The 15130-nt window shown below is 32.8% G+C and overlaps 1 protein-coding gene across 5 annotated transcripts in view; it reads right to left on the minus strand.

Moving 5' to 3' along the window:
- LOC139482322 (uncharacterized) overlaps nt 1–15130 on the minus strand; it is a 44474-nt gene that overhangs the window by 16747 nt on the left and 12597 nt on the right. For all 5 annotated transcript variants that reach the window (XM_071266142.1, XM_071266144.1, XM_071266143.1 and 2 more), the window contains 4 exons: nt 13669–13779; nt 9033–9210; nt 6782–7024; nt 382–441 (listed from right to left, as the gene is read on the minus strand). In XM_071266142.1, coding sequence (XP_071122243.1) covers nt 382–441; nt 6782–7024; nt 9033–9210; nt 13669–13779 — 592 coding nt within the window. The remainder of the gene's footprint in view (nt 1–381; nt 442–6781; nt 7025–9032; nt 9211–13668; nt 13780–15130) is intronic.

Raw genomic sequence — 15130 nt, forward strand, 5'->3', positions numbered from 1 at the left:
TGCCATCCTCAGATCAATTCTATTTGTAACAATCTAAAATATATATGCAAATAAATGTATTAATGTTTTCCAGGTGCGTACAACACTGGTGATACTTCATGATGAGATGCACCTATTGTCCAAATAGGGTCATGATATCCTCAAAGAAGACACCATGTTAAAAAACAATTAAAGGAAAATAGTTTGTAAAAGGGGAGAAGAAATCTTACACAGGGTCATCTGGTAAAACATCATACTGATGGTTCAAAGGAGTATACCGAGTAGTGACAGAAACCACAATAAATGGCTCTGTAAAAGTTTGGTATTTTAAATTTGATTGTTTGAGTGAATCTTTGTGTATGTACATTGTGTTGCTATATTAACCAGTTAAATGAGACTTACCTGTATTGGCTGTAAGGCGAAGTTTGACTCAGATTTCTTCGACCAATTTGGTACTTCTGGCTAAAAGGAGATGATAAACTGACCGGTATTATTTTTGAAGTTATAATTAAAAACAATTGTATATCTGCATCATAATTTTAAATAGATGAGCCTGAAATGGGTATAGATTTTTTTTCTAATCGATTCTTCTAAAAAGTTTCCCCTATTTCAGCCTATTTTCATGATTTCATATATGTGCCTCCCCTTACTAATTGATATTTTGGTAGAAGAGCTAAAGATATGGTAATACATGTATAAAGAATATTTCAGCAAATAGTCCAGTCAAACTAAGGTTATTTTAACCTCAAACTAATTGCAACAGAAAATGTTTACGTTCTAATCTATAGCATTAAGCCCCAAATAAATAGAACAGTCCCATAAAATCTAACTTGATGAAAACTCAAAATCAGCAATTTGGAAAGAGAAGATAACTCCGCAAAAATGAGTCTTTTTTTTGGTTGATTTTCTTAAAATTCACGTAAAGCATGATACTTTGATGGAGATTTAAGTCAGTATTTGACCATATTATATTAGATCTCCCAACCATGAAATGTACAAAACCAGAGTGTTATATTTTTGTTGTTGTTTTTTCCCCCACATTTTTCTTTAAAGAAATTGCAAATTTGTGACTTAGTGATCATTTTGAAAAAATAATGTGAAAATTCAGTATTGTTTATATCTGTAAATTATATTTAATCATCATCTTCCTTGTTTAAAGAAAAATATATATGCTTTATTATTTTTATTAAATTTGAGATTTTTTACCTTGACTTGTTGAAAAATTTATTGAATGGTCAACAACAAATGGAAGTTTTTAACGACCGTGACTGGTTAGACAGCTCTTGCACGATCAGTAAAAAGTGGTCAAGTAATGAATTATGAAATCTAGGTTGAAGCTTGATAAAAGATATGAAAACACATTTAGAGTTGTTTGTTATACTCTATAGACAGCTAAAATATCAAGAATCAATACATTCTGCTGAATAGTAGCTGTAAAGCTATAATTTTGTATATATTTTTATTGATATTTCTGCCTTTTTGTGCAGAGTTATCTCCCATTTCATTGCAAATCTCCATAGGAATTTCAAAATTGTTATTTTTTACTCTACATCAAGTTATATTTTGTTGGACTATTTTTTTGAATATTTGGATTATAATGCTAAAGATTAACACTCAAAAGTCTTCTGTTGCAATTACTTTAAAGAAAGGGTCCATATTCTGCTAAATTGACTGGACTAATTTTTGTTGGTGAGGGAGTTTGTTTAAGTTATTTTTCATGTAAGTTTTCAACTAGAAAAAGTATTCTGGTATATTATTTCTATGAGGAATAAATTGTTCCTAATGGAATAAATGGTATAAAATTTTGTTTTCCAACAGGAACAGATATTATGACATTGTTTATAACAAAGTTCCTAGTATAATTTGGTATTTGGCCCAGTAGTTTCAGGAGAAGATTTTTTAAATAGTTTACGACTGATGACAAAGACAGACATCAACAGATGACTGATGCAAAGTTCTGCCATGGGGCCCTTGGGCCAGGGTGAGCTAAAAACTGTTCCTTAACAGTTGTTAAATGATTTGATGTATTGATGTTAATCTTTAAGAATCTGTTATTTTTATTTCCTTTCAAAAGCATGTGTTTTCACCCTACGGACTACCCCTATATTTCATTTGATTTTTTTATATTGTCCCATACATGAATATATATGTTTTAAGGGTGGGGATCTGGACTGTTATCAAGTTTTCAAACAGGAGGGGTGGGGTGACCGATGTGACTTCCCCTATATTTCATTTGATTTGTTATATTGTCCAATACATGAATATATATGGTTGAGGGTGGGGATCTCATCTGTTTCCAAGTTATCAAACAGGATGTGGTAGGGTGACCCTAAGGACTTAACCTATATTTCATTTGATTAGTTCTTTTGTCCCATACATGAATATATATGGTTTAATTCAAAGGTGGGGATCATGACTGTTTCCAAATTCTCAAACAGGAGGGGTAGAGTGACCGCAGGGACTCCCCCTATATTTCATTTAATTTAGAGGTGGGGATCTCAACTGTTTCCAAGTTCTCAAACAGGGACTCTCCCTATATTTCCCTATATTTCAAACAGGGACTCTCCCTATATTTCATTTGATTTGTTATATAGTCCGATACATGAGTATATATGGTTAAGGGGTGAGGATCTCCAATGGTTCCAAGTTCTCAAACAGAAGAGTGTACAGTGACCCTAGGGACTTCCCCTATAATTCATTTGATTTGTTATATTGTCCCATATATGCATATATATTGTTTAAGGGTGGGGATCTCCACCGTTATCAAATTCTCAAACAGGAAGTGACCCCACAAACTCCACCTTTATTTCATATGATTTGTTATATTGTCCCATACATGAATATATATGGTTTAGGGGTGGGGATCTCGACCGTTTCCAAGTTCTCAAATAGGAGGGGTGGGGTGACCCCCAGGGACTCCCTCTATATTTCATTTGATTTATTTAATGGAACTATACATGAATATATATGGTTTAGGGTGGGGTCTTGACTGTTTCAAAGTTCCCAAACAGGAGGGATGGGGTGACCCCAGGGACTCCCCCTGTATTTCATTTGATTACTTATATTGTCCCATACATGAATAAATATGGTTTAGAGGTGTGGATCTCGACTGTTTCCAAGTTCTAAAACAGGAGGGGGTAGGATGACCCTAGGGACTTCCCCTGTATTTCATTTGATTAGTTATATAGTCCCATATATGGCTCAATATCTTTAATTGTTTTTACATAGGCGGTAATGGTAACGTTTTTTTCCTGTAGCTAAGTCCATATTGTAAACTTGGATATGTATGATAGCTCGTTTCGAAGCTGTGACATTTTCACATATGTGGTTAAATTTTCGGGGTACGAAGTGAGATTACTTTTTCCGTTAATTAGCAAACCCCGAACATCCTTTTGTGATGCGGCTCCTTGTGGTAAAATATCCCCTTTTTAACACAATATTAAGTTCTTTGAAAATTTAATACTTTGAACACATTCAATAGCTCCATAGTTTTTACACATTTATTCTATGTTCCTCTACTTTCCTAATCACCACAAATAATTAAGTTCAGTCATTTGTTAAAAATAGAAACATGTCCAATATCACTACACAGAGATTTTTTCTTTACACGTGACTTTTGAGTTCCTCATTTCGAGGCGCATTAGGATGTTGTCCCATATGAATGTATATGGTTGAGGGTGGGGATCTCATCTGTTTCAAAAGTTATCAAACAGGAGGGGGTTGAGTGGCCCAAAGGACTCCACCTATATATCATATGATTAGCTTACATTCAGGTATCATATAATCTACGGGTAGTTGCACTATTTGTGAAAATAAAGTAAGAAACTTTCAGCTATTTTAACTGACCCATCAAAATTGAGAAAAAAATACCCATTGAAATTGCAGTAATATGTTTATACTTTAAAATCATCTAACATGCATTACCAACATTTATCACTGACAAAGAACAAGAATGTGTCCAAAGTACACGGATGCCCCACTCGCACTATCATTTTCCATGTTCAATGGACCATGAAATTGGATAAAAAAGATAATTAGGCATTAAAATTAGAAAGATAATATCATAGGGAACATGTGTACTAAGTTTCAAGTTGATTGGACTTCAACTTCATCAAAAACTACCTTGACCAAAAACTTTAACCTGAAACATGCACTTTCATTTTCTATGTTCAGTGGACCGTGAAATTGGGGTCAAAAGTTTAATTTGGCTTTAAAATTAGAAAGATCATATCATAAGGAACATGTGTACTAAGTTTCAAGTTGATTGGACTTCAACTTCATCAAAAACTACCTTGACCAAAAACTTTAACCTGAAGCGGGACAGACGGACGGACGAACGGACGGACGCACAGACCAGAAAACATAATGCCCCTCTACTATCGTAGGTGGGGCATAAAAATTATTCTGTCACTAGGAACATATATATTGTTAGATATACTGTTCCCAGCTGTCACATTGTATTGGATTTTGACATTTAAATTTGTTAAAGAGTAATTTTGAGTTTCTGTACAAAATATTTTCATGCATAGATGTATTTTGTCACCTGTCTGTATTTTTTTTTTTAGATGATCGCCAAAAACGGGAATTACCCTTATCCGCATCAGGAATTGGAATCGATATTGTAATTACGGCAATCATTTTGTTTTCAATGTTGTTTTTGTCAGATACGATTTTACTCGAATTTACACATTATTTGTCGGCGAGTTTCTGTATAAAGCTAGCGGTTGAACAAAATGAATATCGCTGTCATGAATAATAATGATGAAAATAAGTTTTGAGATCGTTTATGGGGAGACTTTGGTAAAAAGGTTTGCAAAGTTATTTTTTATTTTCTTTCAAGTGGAAGGTCTGTCGGGCGTAGCTAGTAACCAAGTCGAAAGTCCGACTGCAAAAGTGGAAGGTCGCAGACCTCACGCCACCGTTAATTTGAACCCCTGCCTCCAAATTGAAAAGATACGAAAATTTCGTCTTCTAATTTAAAATTGCCGCCAACAGCATGAACAGTTGAACTCATTTTAATATATACTGACATAGTTGACTACTTATTGACAACAAACAATATTCCTATGTTTTTTGCCATTTGGGAAATCTAAACCACTTGACTTTTGATTTTCGGCGATTAAATATTTCATACATTTGTTCTTTGACATCTTAGCCAAAAGCTCAGGGGATAATAAACTACATAAGGATTTCTAATGTGCTCTACTTCATATGTGCAACCTCAAAACTTTTGGGTGATTCTACGATCATTTAAGGTTTTTTTGGTCATATTTTTTGTAATCTAGAATTAAAAGTATGAAAAAAACTGTCCAATTAGTTATAAATAACATAATATCCAGCTAGATGATAACAATGGTAAGTATTTCAGCATTTATTGGGTAGAAGACAAATCTAGGGTGCTCGCATATTTAGGCAGCTTAAGGATGTCTGCTTGTCATGTTTTGAAATTTTTGTCAGATTTTCGGAATCCTCTGGTTTTAGCCATTTGAATGCCTTAAAAAATTTTGCCCATGAACCCCAATTTTTCTTTTTATAAATCTTTTACGTGTATAATTATAAGTCATTTGTAAAAGTCTTATAAAATTTTATTTATTTTTTAATAGAATTTGAGAACTTTAACTGGTCAATGATAAAGCTATGAAAAATCAAGAGAGAACATTTCCCGCCAAAATTACAATGGCTAATATCTCGAAAACAAGCACATTGACCCCTATATTTTTTTTGCTTTTTGGACTCTTCAATTTATTCCCTATCAATACATACTAGTTTTATGAAAAGTTATTTATTTTGAAACTGAGCAGCAAACATCCTTAACTGCCTAAAAATATTGGCAAATTAGTGTCTGGGAAGTCAATAATTCAATATTAGTACATTTATAAAGATTTTGATAATATAATGGATTTTCTATTAAAATAAGTTCACTGTCCCTTCTTTTAGAGTTATAGTTAGTCATTCAAGTATATAAAACATGCTCAACTTTATCTTTAAATTTGAAGGTTCACGATTTTAATAACTGGTTATGAGGGTAATAGCAAGCAAAGGAGTAGGTTCAGTAAGACACCTTTTTGGCCCCAAAATGTAGTAGTTTTACAAAATTGTTTAAATGTAAACTTTTAGTTATTTTTTGGAAATTATAATGCCTCTGCTACATAAATATGGGTTGTTTTAGCATTACCATACACATATATCGGGTACTTGCATCAGTAAATCATGCTAAATTACTGAAATCTTCAAAATTTCAGCATTTTAGTTAAATTTTAGACGGTTTCCGTCATAAATAAAAGTGACCGCATTCGTGTTCATTCATTATATTGAAATGTAAGTTGTGTTTAATGATAATACATAACATATATAAAGGTCGAGGATGAACACGGATGCGGCCACTTTCATTTTTGACAAAAACCATCTGAAAAGTGAAAGTTTTTGGCATATTTGATAGATTTTTCATATTTAACCTAGAAATAATTGCATCAATTGAAATAGACATTTAAGTGTTTAAAAAGTGTCCAAAATCTTTCGTCAGATGAACTTTAAATTTGAGGCCAAAACCGGCCCTTACCGGACCTACTCCTTTTCCAATGGATACTAAATATTTGCCCTCTGCTTTTTTTTATAAGAACTAGGGTAATAAAAAGATTGTAAGTTCCATTAAATTCTAAACTATTAAAACTTCCAAATTGACAATTACCACATCCATTGTGATATGTTATAAAAAAATAAATAACTTCTTTCTTAAATAATATTGTTTGATATCAATGAAAAACCCCTGGAAATTAATTACTGTCAAATTAGTAGAAAATACCTTAGTTTTGTGTTTATTCTTTGGTGTACTGGTGTTGGTAGTCTTTGTTTTTATTGTTGCTGTTGATGCATTGAGGGGCTGTGACATGTACTGTATTTGTGGCTCAGACACATATATTACTTGACCAGTCTTTGGATGTGGTGTGTAGACATGTCGACCTGAATCATTTGTTCCAGATGGCTGCAAGATACTGTGCATTCTTATAGGAGTACTGCTATTTCCTGATGGAATATATTGAAGTTGCTGAAATCAGATGCAACATAAACATTCATTTTTGTTGGACATTTATAGAGTATCACTTATACTTTTACCTATTACAACAAGTAGATTGGTTTCTAGTCAATAATCAATCATACTAAAATTATAGTACAAAGTTAAAAGATTTACTAAAGTCGGATAGTTAAAGTCCTAGGCTGTAACCCAGGAACAACCAACCAATTATAGTACAAAGTTAAAAGATTTACTAAAGTCGGATAGTTAAAGTCCTCGGCTGTAACCCAGGAACAACCAACCAATTATAGTACAAAGTTAAATGATTTACTAAAGTCTGTTAGTTAAAGTCCTAGGCTGTAACCCAGGAACAACCAACCAGAAATGTTATACAAATTGATAGGGAACTAGCATTGTACCATTAGATCAACCAGTGTAAGACATAATAGTGTCCTGCAAAAAAGTGTACACCTGGACAGTTTTTCATAGAATTTTGGTATCTTATAATGTCCATTGCCATGGAATAATGTTCCTTGGGTGAACAGATTTTTACTGCAAAAGCTATGAAATAGTGTCCACCCATAAAACAAGTTTTCAAAGCAGTTGCTATAAAATTGTGTCCTCAAAGGGAAGTTATACAGAGGTCATTAAAAAGTTTTAATATACTTGAATTTTAATAAAATCTGAACAATTGATTAGAAAGTGATTAATATACAAATTTAAACAAACAAATAATGGATGGAAGTGAATATGTAGATACTTAAGTTCTCAGAAATACCAAGTTAATGCTAATGACAATGAAAGAAGGAAGTGTGTATAGTATAAAATTGAAATTGGAGAACTTTACTATACTTATTATGAGAAAAAGGCAATAGAAAATATAGAACTTTGGTATTAATTAACTAATGTCCATTGCCATGAAATGTTGTCCCTAAGAAAGTGGACAGCATTTCACATAAACAGTTATGATATATGGTCCATCTACAGGGCAATTTGTTTTGGAGTGATTGTTATCTAATTAAATTGTGTACTCCCAAGGAAAAAAAAATAGTGAACAGCATCTGTTACTTGTTTGAACTTAAATCATTCTACATGTTTATGTATTAAAAAAAATATAAATAAGAAGATAAGGATGGTATGAGAACCAATTATCAACCTGTTTATGATGGCTAGTTGGAGTACATTGTATTGCCAACCTATTCATGATGACTGGTTGCTGTGAACATTGAATTATCAACCTGTTTATGATAACTAGTTGGAGTGTACATTGTATTAACCTGTTTATGATGCCTTTTTGGAGTGTACATTGTATTACCAACCTGTTTATAATAACTAGTTGGAGTGTACATTGTATTATCCACCTGTTTATGATGACTGGTTGCTGTGAACATTGAATTATCAACCTGTTTATGATAACTAGTTGGAGTGTACATTGTATTAACCTGTTTATGATGATTAGTTGGAGTGTACATTGTATTATCCACCTGTTTATGATGACTAGTTGGAGTGTACATTGTTTTAGCCACCTGTTTATGATGACTAGTTGGAGTGTACATTGCAGCCTGTTTATGATGACAAGTTGGAGTGTACATTGCAGCCTGTATATGATGACTAGTTGGAGTGTACATTGTATTATCCACCTGTTTATGATGACTAGTTGGAGTGTACATTGTATTAACCTGTTTATGATGATTAGTTGGAGTGTACATTGTATTATCCACCTGTTTATGATGACTAGTTGGAGTGTACATTGTTTTAGCCACCTGTTTATGATGACTTGTTGGAGTGTACATTGCAGCCTGTTTATGATGACAAGTTGGAGTGTACATTGCAGCCTGTATATGATGACTAGTTGGAGTGTACATTGTATTATCCACCTGTTTATGATGACTAGTTGGAGTGTACATTGTATTAACCTGTTTATAATAATTTTTAGAGTGTACATTGTATTACCAACCTGTTTATGATGACTAGTTGGAGTGTACATTGTATTATCAACCTGTTTATGATGACTAGTTGGAGTGTACATTGTATAACCAACCTGTTTATGATGACTAGATGGAGTGTACATTGTATTATCCACCTGTTTATGATGACTAGTTGGAGTGTACATTGCAGCCTGTTTATGATGATTTGCTGGGTTGTACATTGTGGCTTGTTCATAAATCTTATTCTGTGATGATCCTCGAAGTTCAACTTGCTGAGGTGGTGTTTGGAACCTGTTTAAATTATTTCAATAGAATTAATTTCAGATTAGTACCAGCTATAAGAGTATTGCATAATGCTGTAATAGTTCTCTCAAATAATCTAAAATTTAATGTGTAAAATCTAAACAATTGCTTATTATCTATGATATATGCTTAAAATCACATTTTTAATATCTAAAAATTAAGTAGTTCAGAAATTAACAAGAATGTGTCCATAGTACACGGATGCCCCACTCACACTATCATTTTCTATGTTCAGTGGACTGTGAAAATTGGGGTTAAACCTTTAATTTGGAATTAAAATTAGAAAAATCATATCATAGGGAACATGTGCACTAAGTTTCAAGTTGATGTAACTTTAACTTCATCAAAAACTACCTTGACCAAAAACTTTAACCTGAACTTCGCACTATCATTTTCTATGTTCAGTGGACCACGAAATTGGGGTCAAAACTATAATTTGGCATTAAAATTAGAAAGATCATATCATGGGGAACATGTGTACTAAGTTTCAAGTTGATTGGACTTCAACTTCTTCAAAAACTACCTTGACCAAAAACTTTAACCTGAGGCGAACGGACGCACAGACGGACGAACGAACGAATGGAGGCAGACCAGAAAACATAATGCCCCTCTACTATCGTAGGTGGGGCATAAAAATCAAAACTATTCAATTTATCAAGACAGGCAGTAACATTGTTTAATTCTTATAATATAAGGCAGGCATTACCTGTGAATGGGGACGAAGTCTGTATGAATTACATTTTATTCAGTCGCATGCAAACAAGACAGGAAACGGAAGTAGATATCTGCGCAGATCCGGAAATTCAAAAATGCGACAAAAATGTTTTTGAACGATTTTGAGTTCATTAGTACAATGAAAAATTCGGGAAATTTTCCTGTTTTTTTGTTGTTGTTGAATTTTCTACTGTTATAGGGGAGGGACTTCGTCCCCATATTAATAAAGGTATTCAACTGCTTAACAACAAATTCTAGTTGGATCTTTTTTCAACTGTATTGGAGTGACCCCTTTGGGAAAAGTGATGTTTGTAAATGAGACTGATATCTGTTGAAAATAAGCAAACTATATCATTGCAGTGTTAGGGAATGAATGTCCAGGTGGAAACTAAGCTCAACTGAGACAATGACAATTTTAACTCTTTTTTTTTGCAGAACACTTTTTTTTTTAATGTTTCCTACTATTGATTGTAACTTTTAAGATATAAGACAAAAACACAAAAAAAATTGTTTAAATTGCCATTGTCTCAGTAACGCAGTTATGACATAGGAGTCATTGCCAAGAATCTGTCTGGTTTAAGGGAGATAACTCAATTTGATAACAATTATTTGTATCAACAAAGACGATAATCCATCCTCGCTCCACATTGGATTACTAGATAATTTGACATGTGCGATAAGACGCACAATTAAGGGGTTGAACACCCGCTGGTCTGTAAAGATAACTTCAGTGAAAACCAATACCAGATGTTATATCGCTTAAATAATTTTGATTCATGTTTTCTGTATTTTGGTGCAATTTGTAAAATTAATTGAAGGCCGAGTTCCGGCGATCCTTGTTGAAACCGTGGACTACTGAATTAGTGTATTAGTCCTAGTTGAAACATTAAAACGGCGCAAGATGTTTGACTCAAATTGGTAAATGAAAATGCATATAAATAAATTAGATTTTCTTATTCAAAATGGATTGATCATCAAACTGACTGAAATGTATTTGAAATTTTAGTTCAACTAACGCAATTGGCCGAAAGGTTGTTGTCTTACGATTTTTTTTTTTTATGTGTATATATGTTACACTCAGAAACGTGTCCTTTCTCCCAAACGTGTCCGATTCCCCCAATCGTGTCCTAATCGACGTCACTGAACTGCAAAAATATGTCTAGTTGTCAATAGGCGCCAAAGCGTGTCATTTGTGTAAACGCCCAAACGTGTCCATATCAAGCTTTTTATTTTATTGGAACTATCATTCCTGTTCATATTATATAAACGTAGGTTATTTGTGGCCATTGATTTTTTTTAAAATTATTATTGTATACTTATTTTACGATTTTTACTATTTCATTAAAAGATAAAAATAAATTAGTTAAATTCTTTTTCTCTGCGCATTAAAATCTTTGTAGCATTTCATTCTTTATAATGTGCCATTAGTTGTATTTTGGAAGGCAATTTTTTTTAAATTTCCGCAACTTTTATTTAAAACGGCCTCTATATTACATAACATACATTGAAGTAGTTTCTCACTGAAGTCATAAACAAATCGGTCTTTACTCGCATTTATTTTTTTGGATTAAAATCCTAACTAGTGGTAATCCCAAATAACCGTAAAAATTAAGGCTCAATTTTAAATTGCGGGTATGAAAATATCGTTAATATGATGTCGTTCAAATAACGAATGAAATATTTGGTACTGGACGTTATGTCTCTTGTTCGTGTATCTTTAGTGATACTCCTAACTTAAAATTTATCAAAAATCAGAACTGTTAAATAAAGAAAGTAGGTCCGGCAATACAACTGAAAGCACGCCGAGCAATAATCTGATTAATATAAAAGGCATTATCGGAGTTTATTAGTATAAAATAATTTACATGGTAATTGATCAATTCAACTGTACTAAAATTATTTGTATGTTCACTCTAACCCAAATGAGCATGAAATACTTGCAACTGGACAATAAGCAAATTCAGTCAAAAGTTAATTCATGTTACATATTAAATTTTCAGTAATGATAATCATTAACAACCAGCATTGAACAAACTAACTAATAAATGACCACTTCATCAACTGTGTCCCGCGTCATAGAATACCCGTGAACGTTATTGATGTCGCTTTTAGGACATGTATTAGCGCTAAAAGACGCGAAACGTTCTGGCGTTTAAAAGTGGACACGTTTGGGCGAATAACAATTATCGGACACATTTGGGGTAATGAAATCTGAAACGTTTGGGGAATATTAAATATTACGGACACGTTTGGGGGAATCGGACACGTTTGGGAGGAAGGACATGTTTGGGAGTGTTACATATATGTAGGACTCTAAAGTACGACGGTCACGCTAAAGTGTGATGCCTCCATACGCTGAAGTCAGATGGTCTGTGAAAGTATAGACGTAAGAAACGCAGTCTTTTATACAAACCAAAATTGTGCATGCCTTTAGATAAATTCTAAGAATATTTGATCAACATCTTGTAAACCAAATGTTTATGACTTAAACCAAATCGGACTTTGTCTACTGAAGCAAATATGTTTGGTTTTTTTCGGGTGCTGGAATAAGTACTTGTGCCCTGCAGTCGACCATTTTACTATAGATACAAAATACGTATGTATTCTGCTTCTGTTTGAAGTGAACGGATACATATGAATCATTATAAATGTTGCAGCTTACTTTGCAGTTCACGTAAAAATATTGCCAATTTTATTGAAAAGTAACGGCGGTAAAATAAAGGTTCATGTTTTCATGGGTAAATTGTAAATTGTCGGCTAAACATTTATTTGTACATTGTAGGAAATATAACAAGTAAGGCCTACTATAATAAGTATTTGTACTCGATACTAAAATCGAGAAAGCTCGGAGACAAATAAATTTTACGTATGCCGACAATGATCGATTTTGTTTGTACATTTTTCATGACAGCTGTAAGGGGAGGTGTTCACATTAATGATAGAATGTATGAACGGCAAGCGACACCAATTATCCAAATATTTTTTACGTCCGAATTGTTAAAAATCGTTTACAGGAAATATAGATTTTTTTTACACTTAACTTAACTTTTTAGTAGAAATTATGTGGTTGGTTTTCTAAACTTTGCAACAATTCTTTAAAATATTAGAAATTTAGAAAGAAATAAAATATTAAACCCATAATAAATTTGAAAAAAAATCACCTTAATTTCTCATCCTTAATTTCTTTTTTTTCTTTTTTTTTTTTTTTTTTTAGGACAAATGCACAATTTAAGAAATTTATTGTCTGTAAACTAGAAAAATGCTTGTTTTGATCCCTTTTTCGCACTAGCAAGTCTATGCTAAACGTTTGGGGCAATTACCCCAAACTTCATCCTAACCTTCCCTTTGTGGTACAGAAATTTTTAGTACAATTTCAGAGATATCCATACACTAAAACTCAAATTATTGTCTGGAACTAGATTATTTTTTGTTTTGGACCCCTTTTTTGCCCCCATTGGCACCAATTCCTGAACTGTTGGTACCATAACCCCCAAAATCAATCTCAACTTCTGTCTGTGGTATTGAACATTCTATTAAAATTTCATAGAGATCAATTCACTTTAAATGGAGTTATTGCCCGGAAACCAAACATGTCTTCAGACAACAATAACGACATGATAACATTATACCAACACAATTGTTTTTGCATTTATCATAAGAATTCTTCAATTTTGTTTGATTAAATTTACAAAAATAAATGACTCCCCAGTATAAGACACATTTTGTACAAACCATGTGTGCTGGTGTTGATTCATCATGTTTGGAACAATGGTAAAACTGTCTCCTAAAGCTTCTACATTTTCCATTGGTATTTCTTCAATATGGTAGGTCAGAGGCTGGCCACTGAAAAAAATAGAACTAAAAGCTATATTAACAAATGATAACCCCTGCTTTGCAATACTGTTAGTATATCAAAAATACCAATAATCAAATCTTTGAAAATTTACAACATGTTACAAAATTAAAATTTAAAAGCTGTTACAGTTCAGAAATGGACCTTCTAAAAGTTCCCTATATTTGTGTTGGCCTTGTTCGGATGATCGCAGTATGGATCATCATGTTGAAAGTGACAAACCAGTGATCATTCCCTAATGTTTATATATATCAGCAGTGAACAGTAGGGATATATATCTTGGATTTCAATAAAAGTAATCTTAATTATTACTGGTACACAATGTATATTAATTATTAAGTCAAGGATTTCAAATTTATTTATTAAAACAGGTAGTCCGCAGGGTGCAGCTTTATACGACCGCAGAAGTCCAACCCTGAACAGTTGGGGCAAGTATGGACACAACATTCAAGCTTGATACAGCTCTGAATTTGGATTGTGATCAAATTTTTGACATAATATGAGTTTCTGACACAAAACAAATGTCAAGTTTTTACAAATCCATTGCGCACTATTGTGCAATTAAAGATTTCTTCTTTTAACTCTTCAAAAATTTGGAATTTGAGAAATTTGAAGAAAATTTTTTTAAATAAAACTACCACCCCCCTTTATTTTGCAATTAGTCCAAAACCTGATATTTCTTTATACATAATAAACAAGTAGTGTAAGGGAGGTAAATCCGAACATACCCAACATTGTATGTCATATATTTTAGAATTACCTCCCTTACACTGCTTTTAAATTGTCTTAATTGTCCATTGACCAGAAATACCTAGCTCCCCCCTTTTTGTCCCTAATTCCGAAACATTTTGAGCCATAACCCCCAAATTAAATACTAACCATCCCTTCATTGTATGTAAACTTGGGGTTTAATTTCAGAGAGATTCATACACTTAAACATAAGTTATTGTTTGAAAACTACAAAAATTATTATTTTGGGCCTCCTTTTTGGCCCCTTATTCCTAAACTATTGGGACTATAAACCCTAAAATCAATCCAAACCTTCCTTGAGGGGTATTGAACCTTCTTGTAAAAATGTATGGAGATCCGTATACTTTAACAAAAGTTATTGTCTGTTAACTAGAAAAATGCTGCTTTTTTGCCATTTTTTTGCCCCTTATTCCTACATAAAGGGAAAATTAACCCTAAACTGGATCCCAGCCTTCCCTGTGTTATATGGAAACTTGTGGTACAATGTCAGAGAGATCCATACAGTTACACACAAGTTATTGTCTTGAAACTAAAAAAAAATGCTTGTTTTAATTTGACCCCTTTTTTGGCCCTTTATTCCTAGACTGTTTG

The sequence above is a fragment of the Mytilus edulis genome, chromosome 7 (genome assembly GCF_963676685.1).
Source record: "Mytilus edulis chromosome 7, xbMytEdul2.2, whole genome shotgun sequence".
NCBI lineage: Eukaryota > Metazoa > Mollusca > Bivalvia > Mytilida > Mytilidae > Mytilus > Mytilus edulis.